This window comes from Acanthochromis polyacanthus, chromosome 6 (assembly GCF_021347895.1).
Source record: "Acanthochromis polyacanthus isolate Apoly-LR-REF ecotype Palm Island chromosome 6, KAUST_Apoly_ChrSc, whole genome shotgun sequence".
In the NCBI taxonomy this organism is placed as follows: Eukaryota; Metazoa; Chordata; class Actinopteri; family Pomacentridae; genus Acanthochromis; species Acanthochromis polyacanthus.
Window position 1 is genome coordinate 42,434,919 of NC_067118.1, and position 26,491 is coordinate 42,461,409.

The following is a 26,491-nucleotide window of genomic DNA, read 5'->3' on the forward strand; positions in this document are numbered from 1 at the left end:
TTAAACCCGTTAAAGCAGGGGTGTCCAACATGAGGCCCGTGGTCCAAAAGTGGTCCTCCAGAGGGTCCAATCCGGCCCTCAGAGTGTGAAAATTACAGAGAAGACATTAACTGCAGATTGTAAATTAGTAAAACTGTAAACTTAAAATCATTTCTAGACCATGACAAGTTGTTTGGAAAATAAAGTAAAATAGTAGATTGTTCTTTTGTCGTCTTGTCTCATCTTTTTAGTCTGACTTTTGTCATTTGTCTCGTTTTTGTTTCGTTTTTGCCGTTTTGTGTTTCCTTTTTATCTCGCTTGTGTTTAATGCCTCATTTTTGTCATTTTGTGTCTTGCTTTATTCGTTTTGTGTAGCGTTTTTGTCATTGTTTCACACTATTGTCATTTTTTTGTCTCGTTTTTTGTCGTGTCCATTTTTGTCACTTTGTCACTTTTTTGTCCAATTATTTCTTTTCTTTTAACATTTGTCTAACTTTTTTTGGCGTCTTGTGTCTCATTTTTGTAATATTTTGTCTTGTTTTTGGTCTGACTTTTGTCATTTGTCTCGTTTTTGTTATTTTGTTTCTGGTTTTTGTCATTTTTATGTTGTGTGCAGTTTTTTTGTCGCTTTGTAACTTTTTTGTCAAATTTTACTCTTTTCTGTTTTGTTTCATGTCTTTTGTCTCATTTTTGTCATTTTGTGTCTCTTTTTTGTAATTTTTTTTGTCTGACTATTGTCATTTTGATAAAGTAAAATCCTCTATGTTTCAGTTCCAGATGGCTAAAAAGTAGGAGTTGTGTTAATTTATAGGTTATTATGCTGTGATTTTACTGGTGCCTCTCAGCTAAAATGAGATCGACTCCCCTGCATTAAAACTTCAAAACTCGACGGCTTCATTAAAAGTTCCCTCACAGGCTATAAATCACAGAGAATTTATCAACAAGACATTCCTCCATGTGACTCAGTGTTCCAGATCTGAGGGATCTAATTTTGGCCACCATTCCTGCTCATCACATTTCACTCGCGGCTCCCAATCCAATACTCCTTCAAAATATTCAGCCTCTAACGTTAAAAGAAACTGCATTTTTCATTCATTTCAGTCCACAAGCAATGCAGAAACAGAAGTTCTTCCTTCTTACCTCCACTCATGTCTGCCGAGAAGTTCTTCTTCTGTGTGCAGAGACGCTTCAGCTGCAGCCTGGTGCTTATTGGATGAAGATCTGCAGCCGAGCAGCCGGTCGGGGTGTATTTGTGGGATGTGAAACCCGATCGGCACACCCCCATCTGTCTAGTACTCACATCAGTAATTCTGTTTTTAGTCAGGAAGGACACACAGACTGACACCACCATCTTCAGCCGGACTAAAAACTCTTGTGAAAGATTTCTGCTGAGAATAAACACTTTAGAACTCAGCAAATTAGCACGGATGTCTGTTGAATTCTGGTGTAAAATAATGTAGAAATAAAACAAACAACATCATGAGAGTTTAGATAAATTATTTATGCCATATATTATTGTATGATTCAACATAAAACGATAAATTACAGAAACACATTCTACCAATCTTCTTGACTTGAAATCAGTAAAATATTTCACCGGTATTTCTCAGGGTGAACACGACGAGTTCTCAAAACAGTTGAAGAAAGGTCGAACAGAAAGGACTGACGTGAATTCAGTCAGAAAAAGGGACTTTAGAGCACAGCTGAAATAGAGAAGAAATGATTTTTTTGGGCATAACGGTGTAAAATCAGAGGAGACAAACCAGAAAAATGCTTAATCCCCTCAACCAAGCCTGTAAAACCCCCGTTTTACAGAGCACCACTGCTGCCCCTCAGTGGGGCAAATAGTAGAAAAGTGGATGCACAAAGAGCACCAGCTGCTACTCATCATTTTGCATTTAAATACTCAGATGTGAATATTTAAATGCAACAAGGGTTTAGTATTGTTAATAGGGATGTCCGAAATTATCGGCCTGATATCGGCATAAAATGTAATATCTGTCAATATTATCAATTTTTGCCTATTATACAAACCGATAAAATAATGCCTGGATTTCGCTGGCATTTTCCAACTCATAGAGGGAGGGAGAGTGAACTGTTGCTTGAGACAACTGAAAAAGAAAAAAGGCATAAATATGATGTTTTCCCCATGACTTATGCCTCATTTTTGGGCATATTGGCGTAAAATCAGAGAAGACAAATCAAGAAAATGCTTAATCCTCTCACCAGACTCCCCAAAAAGGGCAAATAGTAGAAAGGTGGATGCATACATAACACCAGCTGTTACCCATCATTTTGCATTTAAATACTCAGATGTGTGTGTATGCAAGGTTTTATCCAATATTATCGGCCTGATATCGGTGGAAAAAAGTAATATCTGTCAAAATTGTTATTTTTTTGTGCCAATCATGAAAACTGATAAAATAACGCCTTGATTTTACAAGAGCAACACAACACAAACATAGAGAAAAAAAAGATGCATATGACTCTTTAAATATGCACCACAAACCTGGTTGGAATCAGATAAGCTTTGGTGTATGCGATGGCACACATGTGGGGTGACAACCACCTAAAGGGACTGAAAAATCCGACTTGTAAATGAAAAAACATGATGAGTTATACACCTGAAGTGTACTGATTAGGGGAAGTTGAAGTAGTTCTGGAGCATCACAATAAAATGAGGCATGATGTGTTAATTCCACCACAGGAGATATGTGATGTTACCTAAAATTAGTTAAACAGCTCACACGTGTTGGTATCGGTTGATATCGGAATCGGAAATCGAGTGTACAATATCGGCATATCGTTATTAGCCAAAAAGCCAATATCGGACATCCTAATGTTTATCCATGTTTTCATCTGAAGGGGGCGTGTAAGAAACAACTACAGCCAAAATAAATCCACCTTTCAGCAAAGTGCAGCGTGGCATGCAGGAGCACACTCACATTTCACTAAATAGCTTAAAAAACCGTCTTTTATTTTGAAATTCCTGCAGATGTTTGGCTCGTCTGATGCTGAAAAACTACAGCAAAAAAGAGCCAGTGTTAATGTTTAAAGATAACCTACATGTTTTGACTCTTGAACAACTCTTTAACTGTATTTGTTGTACATTTTTATCCTCTCGTTCCATTTTCCTGCTTCATTCTGCTCGTTTAGGTCACTGTTTAAGTGCCTTTTGTGTCTAATTTTTGTCATAATTTGTCTTGTTTTTATTTTTGTCTTTTCTGTCTGATTTTTGTCATTCTATTTCACGCTTTTGTCATTTTTTGTCTCGTTTTGTCATTGTCAGCTGGACAATATCGGCAAAAAAGCCGATATCGGACAGCCCTACTTTTAATAAATCGCTATGTTATAGTTGAGCTTGTTTTTAGGGAGGAAACGAGGATGCAGCAAAGTCTCAGTGGGCTTCATCTGCTAAAAAAAACCTGTCAGAGTCCAGCTGCCCGTCTGAGGAATTGTCGTGATCTGAGGATAGAAGGAAGTGGAACAGTTTGGTGCCACATCCTCTTATTACTGCAATCGATTCCACCGAAACCACAAACCCCTGACCCCTGAAATGAGAATTATCAAGTCAGAATTACTCAGGCAATAATGAAAGACAAAAGAGGAAGCTAAAGAAGAAAGAAAGAAAGAAATGGATAGAAAACTGAAAAAAACAAGGATGTCATAAAAAGTTAGTGGCTTTGAAAGAAAACAAAATCACAATTCACTCAGATTTTCGTCAGTAAAGAAAACATGAAAATACATTTAAAAAGCCGTCAAACAATGACAAAGGTGAAGCTGATCAGTGTGGAACCATCTGTGGACCCTAAACAACAAAAAGTGGTTTCGGCTTGCAGCAGTTTGTGTTGGTTGTGATGATGTTGACAACGCAGGGTCAGGATTGTGTCTCTCTGCGTTGAACGAACATGAAGGTAGTGGTCTGTCCCCTCAGAGAAAGAACCGTTGAGTCATTCAGGTAAAAATGAAAGTTAAAAAGACTCAAGTAGCAAAAACGTCCTCAAAAAATATGAAAATCTTCACAGAAAATGTCTTAAATATGAACCCCTACACCTCCAAATGATCTGACCTTTCCATCTGTGCAGCTTCCAGATGTTTCTCCATCTATGGTCAGAAGTTCTTCAGCTGGTCCTGGGCTCACGGCCATTTCACAGCTCTGGATCTGAACTGCATCCAGGCTCCATTATTCTTCTTGTAACCAAAACAATGAATAAATGAATGATGATAAACAATAACTTCAGAAGCAGCGTCCTGACTGCTGACAAACAGAAAAAGACCATGAGCTCTGGATGCAGATGCTGGTCCTCTGTGTTTAAACGCTTCTGAAACCTCTTGATCCCTGTTTATGTGCAGCCGTACAGACAGAATATACTCAAATGGCTCCTTTGTTACGGTAGAATGACAATTTGCTTCCAAAATGCATCTTAAAATGGCCTTTTAGCAGTTTTTAACGGCGTAGTCTGTAGATAAGTCACATAAAAACATTTTATCTCCCGAACACTTAAGAAAAAAGGTATTTTCCATGATAGGAAACTGAATATTCGGTGATTTAATGTGTAGCAGCAGAAAACATAAAAGCCACTCCTATCCTGAGCTTTCTTCTGCAGAGTGGAAAAGTTTTTAAATGTATCATTTAGGGAGATAATTTGCGTCTCTCCCTCCATGAATAAATAAGTCAATGACATCGTCCGTGGATCTTCTTCTCTCGTGCAAAGACGAGTCATGTGATCAGCAGATCCGCACATGAATGACCGAGATGTGAAACAGACACCAAACCACAGCTGCTTCACTAAAACAGCAGAGCCTTGTGATGAGAAGCTGCTGCCTCGTGGTTCTGCAGCCGCATCAGACACACATCTATGTAGTTTCGATGATCGTCCATCTGCAGGGAGACCAGAGCAGAACCCAGCAGAGGGTGCTGATCACTGATCTGCAATGTTTAGAGAGGAAATTATTCTTACTGCACGGAACATTCATAATAAAATTAATAGAATTATAATAGAAGGAGGAGGAGCGGGAGGAGGAGAAGAACATGAAGAAGAAGCAGAAGAAGGAGAAGGAGGAGAAGAAGGAGGAAGAGGAGGAGAACATGAAGAAGAAGCAGAAGAAGGAGAAGGAGGAGAAGAAGGAGGAAGAGGAGGAGAACATGAAGAAGAAGCAGAAGAAGAATGAGAAGAAAGAGAAGGAGGAGGAGGAAGAGGAGGAGAAGAATGAGAAGAAGGAGGAAGAGAAGAACATGAAGAAGAAGGAGAAGGAGAAGAAGAAGGAGAAGAAGGAGAAGAACATGAAGAAAAAGGAGAAGAAGGAAGAAGAGGAGAACATGAAGAAGAAGCAGAAGAAGAATGAGAAGAAGAGAAGAAGAAAAAGGAGGAAGAGGAGGAGAACATGAAGAAGGAGAAGAAGAAGGAGGAAGAGGAGGAGAACATGGAGAAGAAGGAGAAGAACAAGGAGGAAGAGGAGGAGAAGAATGAGAAGAAGAATAAGAAGGATAAGAAGAAGAACAACAACAAGGATAAAAAATTAACAGAAAGACAAAAATGAAAATATACAACAACAACAAAGAAAATGCTTGATTGGAACACTGTTCAACATTCAAAACCATAAAATCAGCTGGAAAAAGAAGATAAATGGACGCAGTAAAAGCTCAACTCTGAGAAGCTTCCTGAAGCTTTAAATAAACGGCTGTAGAAAAGCAGAAACCTGGAAACTCCATGTGAATAAACCAACAGCACCTCCTCACCTCCTGCTGGGGATCCAGGGTCAAACTTCTGTAGATTTCCCGATTAATATTTCCTCACTCTGCAACACAACACACCAAATATTAGATTACACTTCAACAACACATGCAGGTATCAGGTAATAACATAGATTCTACTTCTGGAAAAGATGTTTAATTCACAGATGATTTCATTTAGGATCGTCAATGACAGAATGAGAAACGATGCTTTAATTACCTCGGCAGACGAAGCGCTTCACAAATGTTGCCTCTAATTAACCCACATGTGCACATAAATGAGACATTTAAACCTTTTCTAAAAGCCTTTCCAGCTGCTATTAGACCATATTCTTGCTTTGTCACGTTCACCTGAGCCAGATGTGGAGGTTTGGAGGGGACGCCCGGCTTCTTCCTGGTCGCTGCTGGTGATCCGTTCCTCCTCAGGCTGGAGGTCCGACAAAGAGCCGGGTGGGCCTTCGAGTTCTGGGATGCAACCGAGGAATCGTCCACTATTTCTCCACTGATGGCGGATAGACAGCTGTGGTCCGTGCTGCTGAAGAGATTCATGCAATCCCCCGATGATTCAGTGCTGTCCACTGCAGACAGAAACACAGAACACAGCTGAGGGTAAAATACTGCTGGTAATGTCGCCACCAGAGGGCACCAAACTAAAAGAAATTCAAACCTCTAGTGCCCCGGTGTCAAACTCATTTAGTCCAGGTTCCACATTAAACCAGTTTGATCTCCAGTAAAACCATAGCATAATAACCTATAAATAACCACAACTCCTGATGGTTCCTTTGCTTTAGTGCAAAAATGTTCACATTTAAGGAATTATCTTTCTACCAAGCATCATAGACAACCTGAAAATCATAAAGAAAAATAAGTTCAGTTTCATCCACATTCATCCTCAGTTTATCATTTCCACATTACAACTTCCAGATCACAGAGTGTCTACAAAGGAACACAACATTTGGTCACGTGGAACTGAACCACAGAGGATTTTACTGCATGATCAAAATGACAAAAGTCAGACAAAAAGTAACAAAAACACGGCAAAATATTACAAAAATGTGACGCAAAACAACCAAAATGAGACAAACGACACGAAACAAAACAAAAAGAGACAAAAAAAAACAGGACAAACAGCAAAAACGAGACTAAAAGTTACACAAATGAGACCAAAAATGACAAAAGCGAGAAACAAAATGACAGAAAAATACACAAAAACCCCACAAAATAATGCAAACGAAAACAACGAATAAAGCAAAACACAAAACGAAAAAAAGACAGAAAACCAAAAGTGAGACAAAAAGGAAACAAAACAACAAAAACGATGCAAAACATTAGAAAAATGAGAAACAAAATGACAAAAAAATGAGACAAACATGAAACAAAAAATAGACAAAAAAGGTGACAAATAAGAAAATAAAAAAATGTACAAATGACAAAAAGGAGACCAAAAAATAAATGACACAAATGAGACAAAAAAGGCAAAACCACAAAAAATAGACAAAAACCCACAAAACAACGAATAAAGCAAAATATAAAATGACAAAAATCTAACAAAAAACACCAGCGAGACAAAAAGGAAACGCAAGACGAATAAAACGAGAAACAAAACGACAAAAACACGAGATGAAAGTCAGAGAAAAAAATTCATTGTTCTGATGAAAAAGTGGACATTTAAAGAACATCTAGAGATAAACTCACTCAGAGGGTGGCTTCTCCACCGCTCACAGCTCCGATGGAGGTGAAGCTGATGAAGGTGGTGATGGAGGTGCTGGTTGTTGAGTTCGTTGTCGGTCACGGCGTCGGGGACGAGGAGACGGCCGGGTTGGCGTCGACTCCCTGCGACTGGTTCCCAGTAAAACCAGCAGGGGGCAGCGAGCCGCGGCCGGACGAGGAGGACGACTGGCTGAGGGTGGTGGAGGCGGTGCTGCCGGAGCCGATGGAGGGAGGACGGGGAGTTCTACGCCCCTGTGTGAACAACACGCCACAGGGACTGACGACACACAGATAGACGTCATGGATGAGAAAGTAACGGGCTGACAGCACAACCCGGTCTCACGAGGATTCGTGAAACTGTCACGTAAATTTTTGTTTCGGTTTCGTGCGCACCAACACGATTTCGTCATGTTTTTCGTGCCGCTCACAACGAAATGTTTTTCGTGTTGCTCACAACGAAACCCGCTGTGGTAATCACATCTGAAAGTGGTTTATACCGGCGGATTCATGACAATCTAAGCTGTCCATCGGCGTATAATGTTTGTGTAATCACGTTTGCAGCCGTCGGACATTCTTAGAATCGCGTTTGCACCCTTTGGACATTCTTTAAATTCCTATACAAATTGGTAAGTGTACCACCGGGTTATGGTTAGGGATGATGTAATGCAAAATATAGCGTTGGATTCGCAACGGTTTCACATTAAAATATAATATACCCATTCGTTTGAAATACATTCTGAGTGGCACGAATAGTCCGCCGTTTAAAATACATTGGTGTGCATTTCGTTGTGAGCGGCACGAAAAACATGACGAAATCGTGTTGGTGCGCACGAAACCGAAACAAAAATTTACGTGACAGTTTCACGAATCCTCGTGAGATCGGGCTGACAGCAACAAGGACTGGAGCAGATATGACATGTTTTAGTTTGGATCAGTCTATAACTGACGAAAACTAATGTTTTTATGATCATTATGATCATGTTTTTACAAATTCCATCATTATTTATTATGGAAACAATCAGTTACTAATAAAAAATGACTGGATGTCACTAAAATGTCAACTAAATAACGTCTGAATTTAACACCAACCACCTTCTAATGAGCTAAACAATAATAAAATGAGCTGATTCACAAATAGATTGGATTGTTTTCTTTTACTGAGATAATCATGATAGATGCTTCTTTTTTGGCGATATATCAAGTTTATCTGTAAAACAATTAAATCACTTTCCACTAAGTTCCCCGTTACAGAAACACCTCTATAGGAAGTGTGTTGATTCCAGATCACATGACCTGCTCATTGTGGTTCTTTTTTCTGTTTGTGATAATTTTAGGTGTTTTGTCATTATTTTGCATTTTTTTTGCAGTTATTTTGTGTGTCTCGTCATTCTGTGTCTTCAAATGATAATTATCTGCCTCATTAAGTCATTTTGTGTGTTTTTGTACATTTTTGTTGTTAATCTGTGTCTTTTGTGGTTGTTTTGTGTCTCTTTGTGTTCATTTTGTGCATTTTTGGTCATTTTCAGTCCGTTTTGTGGGCATTTTAGTTTTTGTTGTGTTCATTTTGTGCTTTTTTGTGGCAGTTTTCAGTCTGTGATCATTTTGTGTGTCTCTGTGGTCATTTTGCAGCTTTTTGTAGTTATTTTGTGTGTCTCTCGTCATTCTGTGTCTTTAAATGAAGTCATTCTGTGTTTTTTTTGTTTTGTACATTTTTTGGGTTAATCTGTGTCTTTTGTGGTTGTTTTGTGTCTCTGTGCATTTTTGGTCATTTTCAGTCCGTTTTGTGGGCATTTTAATGTTTTTGTGGTCATTTTTGTGTAGTTTTCAGTCTGTTTGTGATCATTTTGTGTGTCTCTGTGGTCATTTTGCAACTTTTTGTAGTTATTTGGTGTGTCTCTCATTTTGTATCTTTATGTTTTTGGTCATTTTGTGTTTCTGTGTCAGTTTGTGCCTCTCTGTGGTCATTTTTGGTCGTTATTTGTCTGTTTGCAGTCGTTAGAGTTTGTTATCTTGGTTTTGTTTCGGTCAAAGTCACACAAATGCAGATCTATAAAATAATATCTGCCTGGCTGCATTAAAGGCGGTACCTAATTTTTTTAACTTTTAAAAAGTCGTAAAGCCGAGACGAAAGAGACATTCGACCAATGATCCGGCTGGAACAACCCACAGATTATTGTAAACCTCATTATTGACCACAAAAAAACATTCATAAGTGCTTTAAAAGTGTTTCTATGGACTCTTTGTGGGCTCATTTAATATTTCAGCTAAAATGTTCTTCCATTGGTGTCATGTGAAGAAGCTGATTTTCCTGGTCATGCAGAGGAGGTGATTTTACAGATTCTCATTAGTGCATGTTGTCTTTTTATGGAAATTTTTAAATGAGACACACAGGAAAAAGTGCATTAAAGCTGCTGTTTAAACTGTTCTGGAGGACTCAGCATCTCATTGAATATCATTTATGATTTAATCTCATCTCAGCAGTAACACTGAGCTTTAGTTTATTTGTAGAACAAAGTCATTTTGGTAACTTTAAACTTAGATTAGGTTATTTTTCCCTGAAAAATGGCACATCATAGATGAGTAGTTTAAGAACCATTGGAGACTTGAAAACCCATTATTTTTTTGTTTTTACAGTTTCTGACTCTGATAAATGATGGAATTTTACAGATTTTTTAAAAGACTTTTACACCCATTAATGGGATTTGGGGGTCAGGGGGTTTTGCTCTTGTGTCATGTTGTTTCTATTCTTTTATTAACTGACAGAAATGCTGGCAAAAAGAATTAAAACAAACTCAGAGTGTAAGAAAATGACCGTATGAGGTCCTGCTGTGCCGTGACATAATCTGTAATATCTGTAGATTTGATTAATATTATTACTAAAGTGGTACTCGTTTAATCTGAGGGTAAAGATGTTACTTACTCCTCCCCGGCAGCACACAGCTGACGGCTCGATCACAGATGGCAGCATCACTGGGCTGAATGTCCATGAAAGGTTTGCGACCCATTCCCATAAAAACCCTCTCCTGCATACGAAGCTCTGGAACACAGAAAACACTTACAGCGTGTTTCTGAACCCCTGACATGCACTCTCACACTGTTACTGCTGCTCTGACCTCTGCTGTGAGCAGCCTGGTCCCATAACATCCTCTCCAGGTCGGTGGTCCAGGCTTTCTTCAGCTCCGTGCTGGAGGCCTTCAGGGTGTAGGTGTCCTCGCTCTTCCTCCTGCGGAACCAGATCTCAAAACACAGACCGCCCAGCCCAGAGTTGTGGGTCATCCCGATGTCGCTCGTCTGGCGGAAGAAACACCAGAAATCACACTCAGTCACATGTCGTCTGGTGGCAGATTAGTTTGGCTTTACTGGGAAACTCTTGTTTTATACTTTGTAATTCATGTTTTTACAAGTTATTCAGATTTTTTTTGTCTTAGTATTCCTTCATTTGAAAGGGCGGGATGGCTTTGAAAACAGGTAAAAGTTAGAATCAACCACAAATAAAACATTTCATTTCCTCGGAGCACCGTGTCGAATTCAACAGACACAAAAGCCTCGAGGCACAAGAGACAGTTCTAAGTACTCTATGGACTGACTATGCTGTGCAAACAAACTACTTATAAGAAACTCTCAGTAAACCTCACAAGAAGAACATAAACTATGACTGGTGAGCTAGAAATGATTTAAGATCTTATTTCAGAAAACATTACCAACAGAACCAATTGAAAATATTTCAGTGGAAAAGAAGAGCTTAACTGGGGCTATAAATAGCACATATAAAGGCACATTTCAAATTTTGAAAAGATGGAAAAACTGATACAGTATAAAAGCACAGTATAGATTCTGACTCCCAAAGGCTGCTTCATCTTTTTGATAAACGTGTGCAGACCTTGAATGACTGCTTGTAGACGTAAACATCATTTCCAACGTCCGTCCTCTTGGTCTTGCTGAAGAGAATCAGGTCTTCGAAGAGGAAGATGCGGCGGATGCATTTCTTCTTCCGAAAGAAAACCGTGAATTCGTCCTGTCGAATCAGCTGGCCCTGCTCCTTCAGGTTCACCTGCAGAGAAGAAGACGTTTAATGCCATCTTTTAGCTCCTGTGATTCAAAGCCATCCCCTGTTTGAACGTCTTACATCGCAGTCCTGGATGGCGTCCATGGTGAGCAGGTCGTTGCCGTGACGCATCTGAAAGCGAACCAGGTCTGCGGCCGCCTGGATCTCGGCCTTCTCTCGCTCTCGCTCGCCGTTGGTCAGATGTGGAACATGGACGGCCGGATCGCACACACTGGAGCTGAACAGGGAGTCCTGGATCACGTCTTTGGGCCTGAAGGAAGCGGCCAGAGCCAGCATGTCCTGCAGCAGGAGGCTGTATTTACTGATCCTCTGGATGGGCCTCAGCAGGTAGGAAGACAGATCCATCATGTCACCCAGCTCCTGCTGCTTCCTCTGTGACCAGAAACAAAGAGTGAGAGAGAAGCTGGAAAGAAAAAAGTACTGGAGTCAATCTATAACTGAACACCTGATATATCCGCATACATTTTTATTAAAAGTAAAACAAAAACTAATGTTTCTATGTTCATCATGATCGTGTCTTTACAAATTACGTAATTATTTATTAAGGAAATAATCACTTATTAATAAAAAAATGACTGGATATCACTAAAATGTCAATTATGATACAAAAAGTCCCACAATTATATATGACCCATCCAGAATGACTTAAAAATGATCCATAATTACAGAAAATTAGTCCAGAATGACATGAAATTTGTCCTAAATCACTTGAAAATTAGCCTAAAGAAACAAAAATGATCCAAAATTATGAGAAAAGCTCCAAGCTGACGTAAAACTTGAACTTGAAAATGACAAGAAAATGGTCCAGGTCAATAAGTAACTGATTAAATCCAAACTATTTTAGAATCAGCTCATTTTATTATTATTTAGCTCATTAGAAGGTGGTTGGTATTAAAGTGGTTGATATTTTAGTGAAAACCAGCCATTTTTTTAAATAAATGATTGCTTCCATAATAAATAATTATGGAATTTGTAAAGACATGATCATAATGAACATAAAAACATTAGTTTTTTTTAACTTTTAATAAAAATGTATGCAGATATACTTCATGGACTTCAACAGTCCCTCAATTATAGATAGACCTGGACTATTTTGAGTAATTTTGGACAATTTTTATGTCAGCTTGGATCATTTCTGTCATTTTGGATCATTTTTATGACTTTAGGATAGTTTTCTAGTCATTTAGGACAAATTTCATGTCATTCTGGACTAATTTTCTGCAATTATGGATCATTTTCAACAAGTTTTATGTCAGCTTGGATCTTTTCTCATCATTTTGGATCATTTTTGCGTCTTTGGGATCATTTTCAAGTCATTCTGGACAAATTTCATGTCATTCTGGACACATTTTCTGTAATAACAGATGAACCCTTAAACATTAGAACATGCAGAGTGTGAAAACTCTCAGATCAAAACGTGAAAGCTGACCTTAAAGATGTCGTGGCGTCGGTGCAGGATCAGAGCATCTGACTGAGGTTTGTTCTTGCTGTACAGAGCATAGAGGCCAAAACTCTCGCTCTGTGGAGAGAGTCGAGCCAAAGCATAATGAAGTAAGAGGAAACATGAGTTTAAAACATTAAAAACAGAGTTGAAACCAGTTCCCCCTCACATGTCTGAGGAAGCAGCGCGCCACCATCGCCGGCTCCCTCTGGCAGGCCTCCAGCTCCGGCAGGAAGTAGTGGCTGTGGAAGTGGTGGAGCTTCTCCAGGTTGCCGAAGATGACGCCTCTCTTGCCCCTCAGGTCCTGGGGGATGTCCAGCCGGTCCATGAGGGGGAGGTAGTGGGTGAGGATGTAGCCCAGCGAGCGGACGTACTCCCTCTCGGTGAAGACCAGCTCCTCCATCACACGCTGCAGCCGCCTGGACACACAAAGATGGTTTCACCTCCAGGATGCTTTAGAACATTTTAACCCTCTGAACCCAAAACCTGAGAGCTGAGGAACAATATCTTTCAAAAAGCACCAGGGTCATTCTATATCATTTCAACCAGTGGTCCCCACCTGACCCTCTCAGATTTTGCTAAGTTTTTACATAATTTAGAACATTATATATGATGGGAAAATGCAGCTAAAAATCAAAAATATCTATATTTTTAGCTGTTCATATTTCATGCATTACATACCATAGCACTTTCATTTTATACATATTTAATCATTAGATAGTCAAATGATACCACATCAAATCTCTAATGGATATGATGATTAGTTTTTGTGTAATGGGGGCCAAATGTAGCAGTTTAGAAGTTCGATGGATAAAATCGCAACTTTGTCATTCTCTGTAACATGCAATTATAAATATAAAGTAAATATTTTCACATTTCTGAGGACTATAGGTCACTGTGAAATGATTCTGAAAATTTCAGATCTCCATCTTTTGTTGTTCAGAAGTTATAGAAGTCTGAAAATGGTCGAACATTTCAAGTCTTAATTTTGGCTGCAATAATAGGGTACCCCCTACCTACTTCAAATGGCCATAACTTTGAAACTAATGACAATGAAGCATTCACATTTTGGATTTTCCCATCATATATAATGTACTAAATGTATGTAAAAACTTAGCAAAATCTGAGAGGGTCAGGTGGGAAGTTTTCTTAAAATTGATTGATTTCATACGGAATGAGCCACCAGAATTACACGATTTGTCAGAGCGAGAAATAAGAAAAATACAAAAGAAAAAACATTCCCGACAGTCCTGGATGTGACAGAAAAATTAGACAAACTTAATCTTAAAATATTTAATTAGAACTACTTTATTCCACGGGCTTCATGTAAAATCCTGTTTGTTGTAAAGCGATTCTGTAAAGCAACAAAAGAATCTGTTCTCCTGTGAAGCTATCAGTGACTCAGCTGCAATCAGAGCAGACAAGAAAACAAATAAATAGCAAATAAAAAATGCAAATTTTAAATTGAGAGAACTATCACAGGTAAAATATGAAAAGGAAGAGGAAGAGAGAAGGCAGCAAACCCCTCATCCAGCTATGGGATGAAGGGACGACTGCATGAGAAATATTTTAACTGAAGGAACTGTTTCAGTGTTTATCAGTCCATTTATTGATTCTTTACTTTGAAATCCTGCATGCCGAGGCAATAATGAGCTGCTGTTAATGTGGTCGCTCTTTACATCTACTCTCTGGATGGACAGAGTTTCTGTATTTCTGTCTGATTTCTCAGATGTTGTGAAATCTAACTTCTTTCAATAAAAAGAGAATTGAAAAAAATAGGGAAAAAAAGTAAATTGTAGAACATCTACAGGATGCAGAGCCACATTTTTCCAGGACTGTTTCTTAGGTAATAGTCTACATGCTGATTCCACTTTTTCTTGATAATTTTTTTGTAAAACCAAGCCGAAGAAATTCAGTTTTTGTTCGGTTTTCTGTTTCTGAAAGCATGTTTGAGTTCTCTCTACTTCTACCTGTGGCTGTGTTGTTTCAGTAGAACTGTAGGATTTTATTGTGCAGCAAAAAATGTGACGCCAAGACGCTGACAGGAGTTCAGAGGACTAATGCATTTTCTATGAGTTAATAGTTTTCACAGATAGTCTGGTGCATTTTAGAGAGTATAATACACTTCTAAATCCTAAATGTGCTGCAGTAAAATGACAATAAAGCTTCTGTTTTGGGAACGGTTTCACCTTCTCTTGTCCTAGTTTAAGGTTTGTAGAGCTGCAGAGCTACTTGTGGAAGTATTTGATGCACCAGTTTCCCTGATTATTTATTATTTAGCTCTTGGGTTGAGAGGATATTTAAGACAGTTTTAGACAATTTCTTGAAATTCTTATTCTGCTCTGTGTAAAATGAAAACGTTCTTTTCATAAAAACTATTTAAGTTACGTCTATAAATGGACACGTTTCTGTTTGTTTTGCAGTGTGACAGGAAAGAAACCAGGCAAGTATGGATGGATTACTGGAACAATAAAAAGCTCCCTGTCTTAGAGTATTTTACAACCTCTTCTGCTGTCAAACGTGTTTAAATTGCTTTAGTTTCCATGAAGCCAACTGTATTAAAGACACTCCTACTTCTGATTGATCCCATTAACTTTCTCTGATGTCGTCCTGTTCTGTAATCCATCCATGATGTAAGATTTTAAAAGAAGAATCAAAGCACAGAGACAATACCTGCAGCTCTTCATTGTCAGCTTGAAGCAGAAAAAAGTGCAGAAATCTCATTAAGACTCACAGGATTGGTCAGATTAGAAGCACATCTTCAGTTATCACGTATGGGATGATTCAGATTAGCTGATTTATTGAATGTGTTTGAGCTTACAGGGCGTTGCTGGGGCTCTCCTGTGGACAGAACGCCCCCTCGTATCTCCCGATGGGCAGGCTGGAGTGTTTGAGGCACAAACCCCCGTTATTTCCCCCCGCCGCCCCCCGTTCGCTCAGACAGGAGTCCTCGGAGCAGAAGCTGCCGTGACGGGAGATCTGAAACTTCTGGGCCTCCTGGAGGATCCGACAGGACGGCTGGCCGTGGTGGGAGCAGGAAGAGGGAGGCCGAACCCGCTGCTCAGGAGGAGTTAAAGATCCGGAGGCGGCGCACGAGTCCTGACTGACCGACCTGGAGCCCAGACCTCGACTCCACGGAAACCACTGGCAGCCGACGGTGTGGGACTGAGACAGAGCAGCAGCGTCCCGCTCAGTCCTCGCTCTGCTGGTCTGCCTCCTCCGAGCCTCCCTCTCTGCTCTCCTGGATGATCTACTGAAGAATCACACAGATATAGTGTCACAACCCAGCGTGGGTTCCTGCAGTGTAGGTCTCCATGTGCATTAACTTCATTAGAACAGAGGTTTTTTTCTCTTAGAAGTGTCAGTGCGTTATGCTTAGTGCCGTCGCTGGACTGATGTTAATTCATATATGAGTAAATATCCAGATGTTAACCCATCATGTCTTATCTGTACGTATCCACATCCTCCTGAGAACCGAGGGAATAAAATGATCTTTCAATTGAACTTTTGTTTGTTCCTGCCTTTTTGGAGCTAAAGTAACAACACACAATTTAGAATTTTATTAAAGAATATTTTTTATTTGGAATTTATAGTATGTCCACTGTAGTAGACAACAGATCGATTTTACTGTAAAAACAACAACAACAAGGAAAACAGTGACATTTTTAATTCAAAATAAGCTGACAAGAAAACAAGAATGCCAATCCGTTTTCTCATGAAAGTTTAAGAGACTAAATTAACCCTCCTGTTGTCTTCATTTACAGACATCAGAAAATATAATTTCCTTGTTTAAAAAAAAATCCAAAACTTCAGCAAAAAAATTCCCCAAATTTCTGAAAATTTCAAAAACCTTCAGGAGGAAAATTCCCAAGATTCCTTAAAAGTTTTCCTTAAAAGTAAAAAAAAAAAAAAAGTCCCAAATTTGGCAAAAAAAAAAATCTTGGAAATATTTTATAAATATATCTAAAGTGATAGCATATATATCAGTAAAACTTCTAGTATTTTCTTAAAGAACATTCACAAACAAAATGTGACTAAAAGTGTTGGTTGTAGACACTTAGTGATCTGGAGGTTATAATGTGGAAATGAATGAATGTTGCGATAAAATTGAACTTATTTTTAGAATTTTTTGTTATTTTCTAGAAACTTCAGGTTGTTCCTGATGTTTTGTAAAAAGATAATTCCTTAAATGTGAACATTATCAGAAATTTTTTTGCACTAAAACACAGGAACCATTAGGAGCTGTGGTTATTCATTTATCGGACATTCTGCTGAGTTTGACTCTCCTGGTTAAACCCAGAAGAACAAACGTTAAAATGGGCTCCAACTGATGCAGAAAGAAAACTGCAGGATCTTCTCCTTTTTCTCTAACATCAATGTTTCAGGACTGTTTGGAAACCACAGCTTTGACTCTGCTTGAACAGACTACAAGTATTTTACCTGTGAGGTGACTGAGGAGCAGATTTGGAGGCTCCAGCTTCTCTGAGATCTTCAGCTTTGGCGTTGCAGCAGGCTCCAGATGTTGGATCAGCACCGTCGCTGCCCAGGATCGGCCTCCTCTTCCCTAAATCCACGGCTCCGGACACGATCCCCTCCCACTGCGGGTGTCGAGGTCCGGGGGTGGACTGCACCACCAGGCTCTGACCACCGGGGGTTTGAACATTGGTGCTCACTACGTCCACGTAGTGACCTTCACACCAGCCGCTGGACTCCGGCTGCAGGTGGAGAACCTGGTCCACGTCCTGCATCCTCTCCTGGAGCTGCTGCCGGGCTTCCTGACACCGCAGCCAGGCCACGTTCCAGACCCGCATCCCCGAGAGCCTCGCAGGGCGCCGGCCTGAGACTTCACCTCCTGGAACCTGTCCGGGCTGAAGTGGAGCAACCGGTCCTGGAAGGCCTGGAGGACGGAGCTGTCTGAGGACGGAGCGTTGTTCGGACTGGAGTCTGGGTTCTGGTTGACCTGGGAGGCACTTTCATCTGGTGGTGTTTGGATCCTGGACTGAGTCTGGTCCAGATAATCGATGCATTCACCGGCCAGTGCAGTCGCCTGGTAGTAAGAGAGGTTTTCATTTACTAAAAAGGCAAACAAAGGCTCTGATTTTTTTGTTTTTCTGAGCTGTAAAAGGGCTGTAACTGGAGTCAAATAAAGTAGAAGGAAGTTTGCACTTATTCTGAAATCTACTCAGGAAGTAGTTCAAAAGTATAAAATTAAAAAAATACATATAATCAATGTTACATTCTATGCTGTGAAATGTTAGTACTTAAGCTGTACATTCAATAAAATCAGTAAAGTTTCAAGACACGAGGTGACTTTTTCCAGTACTGTCCATGTGCGGTTATTTAGCTGACATTTTAATGCTATCCAGTCATTTTTATTAATAAGTGATTGTTTATATATATAATTATGGAATTGTAAAGACATGATCATAATGAACATAAAAGCATTAGTTAAAAAAAACTTTTAATTAAAACAAATGCAGGATATATCTCATAGACTTCAAAAGTCCCTCAGTTATATTTGACCTGGACAATTTTTGAGTCATTTTGGACAATTTTCTTGTCATTTTCAAGAAGTTTTATGTCAGCTTGGACCTTTATCATCATTTTGGATCATTTTTGTGTCTTTGGGATCATTTTCAAGTCATTTAGGACAAATTTCATGTCATTCTGGACTAATTTTCTGTAATTATGGGTCATTTTCAAGTCATTCTGGACGGGTCAATATATATTATTGTATATAATTTGTATCATAGTTGACATTTTAGTGACATCCAGTCATTTTTTATTAATAAGTGATTGTTTCCATAATAAATAATGATGGAATTTGTAAAGAAATGAACATAATGAACATAAAAGCATTAGTTTAAAAAAAAACCTTTTAATCAAAACGAACACAAGATAGATCCCATGGACTTCAAAGGTTCCTCAGTTATAGACTGACTCGTCTTATCTTAAATAAGCATCAATGCAATATTGGACAGTTTTAAAACTGCCAGTTACTCTACAATATACTCTGTAGTTTCTGCAAAAAACATTTGCAAGTGCATTTCTACAAGTACAATAAACTGAAACAAAAAACAACAATTAAACAAACCAGGTAGGAGTCCTAAATGCATAACGAATGCTTGAATGTTTAATGACTGTTTCTTACAGACCTGCTCACAGAAATCACACACGTTGACCATGATCTGCAGCTCTCTGCCACAGGCCTCCGCCCGGCACAGGAAGTCCTCCAGACCCGACCTGAAGCTGCAGACCAGGGCCCTGAAGGCCTCCGTCTCCGGGTAGGAAACCCCGCTCTGCTGCAGTCGCTCGGCCTCCGACACCAGCGACATGGCGTGATGCCTCCGGTCCTGAGGAGGAGAAGAGATTCAGACACAAATACAGACAGAATGACGACAGCTGCAGACAAACTGAGACTCACGTTGGCTTCTATCAGAAACCCGGTGAAGCTGTTGAGGATCTGCTCCATTCGGTCTCCAGAGTCCTCCACTGATTCAGCCTCCAGCAGGTGGCGCTCTCCCTCTACGTTATACCACTGCTGAATCTGACACAGAACAAGATTACAGCATTTCCACTCTACTGAGCTCTGGTATTTAAAAGCAAATTTAAATCAATCACCAGATCTAAATCCAACTGAAGACCTCCAGAAAATCATCAAACGCTAAATGGAGAACCACAAGCCCAAAGAGACACAAAATGACAAATACAACAAAAAATGAGACAAAATGACAAAAACGGGACACAAGAGGACAAAATGAGACGCAAAGCGATAAAAATGTGACAGAAAGACACAAAACGAGACAAAATGACGAAAAAATGAGACGCAATGTGACAAAATGACAATGAGACAAAGCGACAAAAATGGACAAATGACAAATGAGACACAAAGCGACAAAAAGCACAAAGCGACAAAAATGAGACAAATGACAAAATGAGACAAAAATGACGAACACAGACAAATGACGACAAAATCAACACAAATGACAAAAATGAGACACAAAATGACAAATATGAGACAACGACAAAAGTGACAAACAAAGCGACAAACAAAACAAAAAAACAAGAATGAAACAAAATGACGAAATCGAGACGCAAAATGACAAAATGAGACACAAAATACTAAAAGACAGAAAAGAAAACACGGAATCCTCAAAGCTGTTTGTGGCAGAACAATGCCATAATGGAAGAACTGAAGGAATTCTGGTTATTGTCCAGAAAACCATTAAAATGTCTGATTTCAGCTCTGACATTAAACTCTTATCTTACTGTTGTTATCATTATATTTGTCCAAACAAATGGACCTCTAGTGGTACCAGGTATTAAAATGAACAAGAAACTGAAGAAAACAAGGAGGTCTGATCATTTTTTCCTACCTGTGTGAAGTGTGCCTCCATCTCTCTGAGCTGCAGCAGGAACTCCAGATGTTCCAGACACATGTTGGACTTCTGCACCAGGACGTGAGCCTGTTCCTCCACATGGTTGTACAAACTGGTGACCGAGTCCACGGCGTCACTGCACGAAGGAAAAGATAAATCTAAGTCTAGTCTGAGAGAAAATATGCACTCAGGTATGGCCTTCAAGATGCAGTTTTAGAAGAAAAACACTGGATCTGTTTTTGTAAGTCTTTGACAGCGTCTGTACGAAGTCAGATGAGAAGTTATGGATGTTTGAAGCGATGTTTTTTTTTTTTAATGCCAAAATATCACAATTTATTAGGGCTGGAAGCTATACAAATTTTCTGTTAGAAAAACAAACCGAACGAATCTGAGCTGAAAATCCATTTAATTAAATTCATTTTATGCTTCTGATGACTTGCTCTCAACAGACGTAAATAAAACGAAAAATTCTGCACTCTTTAGTAGTCCAAGAGTGATTCAACTGTGACCAACAGTCAAGTAACAGAGAAATCTGTGAGTAATCTGTGAGTTTTCCTGTGAGCTGGGCTGAACTGCAGGCTGTGTTCAATAAAGCAGAGAGGAGACGAGCATGGAAACTCATTTAAAATGTCAGCCGTCCTTTTTCCCAGTGTTGGTAACACCTAACACCTTTATATGTGCTGATTCCGCTTTTTCTTTTTTTTTTTTCCGATTTTTGTAAAATAAAAATTCAAAGAAATCCAACTTTTATTTTTTGTTGGTTATTATTTTTGGCACTCTAACTGTTTCCTAGTCGTGCTGTTTCCATAGAGGGGCAGGACCTTCTATCAGTGCAGAATCAGCTAATGTTATTAAAAAACACTGCAATCTGTTGTTCTACCTCAGGAAGTCAAACTCATTCCAGTTCAGGTTCCACATTCAGCCCAGTTTGATCTCCAGGGATCAGTAAAATCACAGCACAAAATATAAATGACCACAAATCCTGATGGTTCCTTTGTTTTAGTGCAAAAAAAAAGTCCATTCTGAAAATGTTCACGTTTCAGGAACTATCATTTTACTAAACATCATGAACAAATTGAAGTTTCTTAAGAAAAATAAGTTAAATTTCATCAGCATTCATCCTCAGTTTATCATTTCCACATCACAACTTCCAGATCACAGAGTGTCTACAAAGGAACACAACATTTAGTCACCTGGAGAAGAGAGGATTTTACTGCATGATCAAATTGACAAAAGTCGTCTGTGTAGGTTCATTCATCCAGGTCATGGTGATCCAAAGTAGTTTAAATCAATCCAGTGGACTTTAAAGTCCAGTGGATTGATTTTAACTACTTTGGATGGTTGACAAAAGTCAGACAAAAAAAAGACAAAATCTTGTTGGACACCCCTGTTCAAACTATAATGACTCATGTCGTAGTAAACCTGAATCAAATTGTCCACCAGCGACTGGAACTTTCTGCGTTTACCTGAGGTCTTCACAGTGGGGGTATCTGAGGTCGCTCTCCTTCCTCAGCCGGGCCAGGATGGACCCTCCATCCCTCTGCAGACCGACCAGCCGACCGTCCTCCAGAACGTCCCTCATCAGCGTCCTCTGGTCCATCATGCACTGCTGCACAGTCTGAGACACAAAGCATTTTAGCCTCAACAAATATCACAGAAAATTCACCAAATGTACAGTTTAGGAGCTCTAATTCTAGCTTCTGTATCAGGGGTGTCCAACATGTGGCCCGTGGTCCAAAAGTGGTCCTCCAGAGGTCCAATCCGGCCCTCACAGTGTAAAAATTACAGAGAAGACATTAACTGCAGATTGTAAATTAGTAAAACTATTTTAAAATCATTTCTAGACCATGACAAGTTGTTTGGATCATGAAGTAAATACTAGATTGTTCTTTGTTCTTTTGTCGTTTTGTGTCTAACTTTTTGTATATTTTGTCTGTTTTTATTTGTCTCATGTTGTCGTTTATTTCTCGGTATTGTCGTTTTGTGTTTCCTTTTTGTCTCGCTTGTGTCTTTTGTCTTATTTTTGACATTTTCAGTTTTGCTTTGTTCGTCTGTTTTGTCTGTCGTCCTTTGGTTGTTTTGTGTTTTTTGTCTTTGTTACTTTTTTTGGTTGTTTTGTTTCTTGCTATCGTCTTTTTTTTCCTTGGTTTTTGGTCGTTTTGCATTTCCCTTCTCGTCTCGCTTTTGTTCCTTGGTCTTATTTTTGTCATGTTGTGGCTTTTCGCTTTATTCCGTTTGTTTTCGTTGACATTTTTTTGTCCTTTTGTGTTTTTTTGGTCTCGCTTGGGTCGTCTGTCATTTGTACTTTTTTTGTCTAATTTTTTTTGTCTAATTTTTGTTTTGTTTCATGATCATTTTGTGTCTCATTTTTGGAATATTTTGTCCGGTTTTTGTTACTTTTTTTGTCTGACTTTTGTCATTCTGATCATAAAGTAAAATCCTCTGTGGTTCAGCTCCAGGTGACCTAAATGTTGTGTTCCTTTGTAGACACTCTGTGATCTGGAAGTTGTAATGTGGAAATGATAAACTGAGGACGAATGTTGATGAAACTGAATTTATTTTTCTTCATAAATTTCAAAGTTGATCATGATGTTTTTGTAAAAAAGATAATTCCTTAAATGTGAAAATTTTCAGAATGTACATTTTTGCGCTAAAACAAAGGAACATTAGGAGTATAATGAATAGGGTTTATATATATATATTCTGTATGTATTTCCCCAAACCTCAACACAGTATGGCATACACACCCTGTCAAAAGTTTTAGGACGTTTTCTTATTCATTTGAATGAGAAAGCGTCCTAAACCTTTTGACAGGGGGTGTATATGGCATTATAAGTGAGAAATACAAAATAAAAAATAATTTGTTTTGTAAAGAATACCAATAATTTTGATGCTGTATCCATTAGCTTCACAACAGAGATCTGGTCTTCAAGTGTTAATTTCAGACAGGAGATATGTGATGTCACCTAGAATTAGTCAAACAGCCCCCATGTATCGGTGATATCGGAATCGGAAATTGAGAGTCGGACAATATTGGACATCTCTCGTCTTCACTAATCTGACTGACAGCTGGAGTTATGTAACTGAGGATAAATCCAGGCTTTAATGCCCAGAGAGCAGCATGAGCAGCAGCTGAAGGTGATGTTCAGGTACCTGCACAGCGTCCGTCCTCTGAGGCTCCTTCAACTTACTGATGGCTCTCAGCAGCAGGCTGGACGCCTCATGGAGATCGTACACGAACGGGAAGAGTTTCTACAGAATAAAAGGCATAAAGCATGAGCAGTGGATAAACAGCAGGTGCAGGTAAAGTGTTCTTGTGTGTCCGTCTCACCTGGTGCAGCTCCGTCCAATCACAGTGGCTCTGAGACAGAGAGCCGTCCAACCGGGAGCTCAGCTGATTCCCCTCCACCAGTCTGAGCAAAGACTTCATCGACGTCATCACGTCCGTCTGCATTTAGGGTGAAAGACGTCAGATTAACAGGAAAATCCTCACGTCATTACTCACTACAGAACCTCGTACTGAGAACATGATGCTGCATATTTTATCACGTTATTTATTTCAGCCTTTGTTCTGTAGTTAAAGCACGGACATAAACTAGAGCTTAAGGAGGTGTAAAATAGAACTTGAAGAGTAAAAAGCTGACCTGTATCCCAGGACACTTCTCTGGACGGAGGTTGTTCTCTTTGTCAACCAGAACGATCAAACTGTTGACGGCCTGAGGGCATCGCTCCTGAAATCATTAAACACTCCATAAATCCTTCTGAGAAACAATTCTGCATCAGGATTTAAAGTTCTATAAATCTATTGATCACAGCAATTAAATCCATGCAACAAATGTCAACAAGATAGAGATAAAACTCCATTAACACCTGCAGACAACAGCTGTTTATGCAGTTTTATTCATTAGAACCATTCCTTATTCTGCTATAAAATGCCCTGGAAGAAAAAAATCACCTATCAAATTACACAGAAGTACGAACCAGAGGCTGACTGGGTTTAACTGTTTAAGCTCAGGTGTATCCTGCACAGAATTCTGTTCTCAGGTGGCTCAGGTGATAAAAACATGTATAAAGGCCACTTTGTTGGACTGTTTGCTGATCTGGTGGACAGATGTTACAGCTGTGCAGTACATTTTATCTGCTAAATACTTCACTTTAGACCTTTAACTCTGATCTACTGAGTCCAAGCAGAACTTTGTTTCTTACCTGAAGGGTCATCAGAGCTTTATAAAGCTGTGGTTGCGGATTTATTTTCCTGGCATCAAAAATGAGCGTCAAGCCGGCTTCTCTGATTTCCTTCCTGGATCCAGACAGAAATTAGAGCGCCGCAGTTCCCACAGTCCAACAGAGAAAACCACACAGACAGACAAACTGCTTTACTAACTGATTTATTCCTCTGTACCTGGTGATGGAGTGGAAGTAAAGCAGCATCTGGAAGAGCTCCTGGCTGGTTCCAGCTGATCTCCATCCCTGGTGGTCTCCATAGAGCTCCACTATCGCTCTGCCTGTCCGGTCTCTGCTGCCTGCAGGTTGGAGGAAGCTCAGATCAGGAACGTCTAAGGCCCTGTTCTCTGCTCATGAGGATTTTCAGTCACTGCCTGAAGTATTTTTATAAAGACTGAAGGAGGTTTACTGTTGTCAGGAGCAGCACAGATTATACTGCGGCTGAAGAAGACAAAACTACGGTGGCCGACAGGGGCAAACACGCTGCAAACCGCCAAAGCGCTGCAAACACAGAAATGATCCAAAACCAAAAACTCACAAACGCATGAAACACATGCAAGAAAAAAAATGCTGCAAGAGAAACATGCTGCAATCACAGAAACGATGCAGAAGCAGACTTGCAAAATCACAAAACAGATGTAAATGAAAAATGCTGCAAATATATAAAAACACACACAAACCCCCAGAACAACTGCAAGAGAAAAACGCTGCAAATTCAATCCACCAGGAGTGCACCAGACACGAAGAAGAAGAGAAGAAGGAGAAGCAGAAGAAGAAGAAAGTGAAAGTCTCCGATATTTTTTAGTGTGAAAAGGTATGTTTTCATTTAGTTTCAGCATCATGTTTTACTTGGCTGGTATCTTTTATACAAAATTATTTTTATACAATATTATCGAAGAGCAGCGCACTTACGTTGTGGATTGAATTTGCAGCGTTTTTCTCTTGCGGTTGTTCTGGGGGTTTGTGTGTGTTTTTATATATTTGCAGCATTTTGCGTTTGCATCTGTTTTGTGATTTTGTAAGTCTTTGCTTCTGCATCGTTTCTGTGATTGCAGCATGTTTCTCTTGCAGCATTTTTTTCTTGCATGTGTTTCATGCGTTTGTGAGTTTTTGGTTTTGAATCATTTCTGTGTTTGCAGCGCTTTGGCGGTTTGCAGCGTGTTTGCCCCTGTCGGCCACCGTACAAAACAGAACCAAAAACCTACAAGACAGAAAATTAACAGCAAACATATAAAGAACATCAGAGGTGCCGGAGTTAAGTCGTCATTTCAGTCGTTCAGAACAAAGTGAACGCTCTCAATAAAAGAAATGACGACTAAACAGAGATGATCTGATCTTCTAACCCTCTGAGCCCAAAGCGCTGTCACGTTTTTACCCACTGTGGACTCATTTTTCACAGCAGTATAAAGTCCTGCACCTCTATGGAAACAGAAAACCACGACTACAAGCAGAGAGAAGTCAGATTTAAAAAAATAAGTTCTGAAGTTCACAAAATGATTACATTTTATAAAATATAAAAAATATGATGGAATTTGGAGGCAGTATGTACAATATGTTTCCAAAGTTTAACATGAGCTAATAATGCAAAAAAAAAAAAAAAACACGCTGTAGATATTTATTTCCTTTTTTCTGCCTGCAGTTCAGCTGAATTTGGACAAAAAGTCTCTCGAATTTTCCCTGTGTGATTTTTGGTTGTAACTGATTCAGTGACGGCTTCATGGATGTGTTGAAGTTTACATTTCTTAGATTTTCGTATTACATTTATATTGTTATTATATTTATATGAACATATATAACCTTTTTTTTTTTTTTTACAAACTCTGATTTTAGAACAAATTATTTGTTTTTCCAAGTTTTCAGATGAGGTATGTTGATTAATTTTGGTGAAATATCTGAATTTTAAGCTTAGATTTGTTTAACTTCACCAACAAAACAGCAGAGAGCCAAAAAACCTAAAA

At 39.2% G+C, this 26,491-nt stretch overlaps 2 protein-coding genes across 2 annotated transcripts in view; both read right to left on the reverse strand.

Moving 5' to 3' along the window:
• The window catches only part of tgm2a (transglutaminase 2, C polypeptide A), a 32,114-nt gene extending 30,860 nt beyond the window's left edge, over positions 1-1,254 (reverse strand). The window contains exon 1 of the mRNA XM_051948994.1: positions 1,120-1,254. Within this exon, the coding sequence (XP_051804954.1) occupies positions 1,120-1,129 (10 nt within the window). The 5' untranslated portion in view covers positions 1,130-1,254. The remainder of the gene's footprint in view (positions 1-1,119) is intronic.
• Positions 1,255-1,459: 205 nt separating this feature from the next.
• Positions 1,460-26,491, reverse strand: part of si:dkey-65j6.2 (uncharacterized) — a 49,967-nt gene continuing 24,935 nt past the window's right edge. Inside the window, 22 exon segments of the mRNA XM_051949013.1 lie at positions 1,460-4,909; positions 5,720-5,778; positions 6,065-6,291; positions 7,409-7,700; positions 10,344-10,460; positions 10,537-10,714; positions 11,304-11,474; positions 11,550-11,861; positions 12,919-13,008; positions 13,100-13,349; positions 15,752-16,183; positions 17,371-17,615; positions 17,618-17,977; positions 19,086-19,283; positions 19,355-19,477; positions 20,307-20,445; positions 21,776-21,927; positions 23,463-23,561; positions 23,641-23,757; positions 23,954-24,040; positions 24,516-24,609; positions 24,712-24,832. Of these exon segments, the coding sequence (XP_051804973.1) occupies positions 7,432-7,700; positions 10,344-10,460; positions 10,537-10,714; positions 11,304-11,474; positions 11,550-11,861; positions 12,919-13,008; positions 13,100-13,349; positions 15,752-16,183; positions 17,371-17,615; positions 17,618-17,977; positions 19,086-19,283; positions 19,355-19,477; positions 20,307-20,445; positions 21,776-21,927; positions 23,463-23,561; positions 23,641-23,757; positions 23,954-24,040; positions 24,516-24,609; positions 24,712-24,832 (3,554 nt within the window). The 3' untranslated portion in view covers positions 1,460-4,909; positions 5,720-5,778; positions 6,065-6,291; positions 7,409-7,431.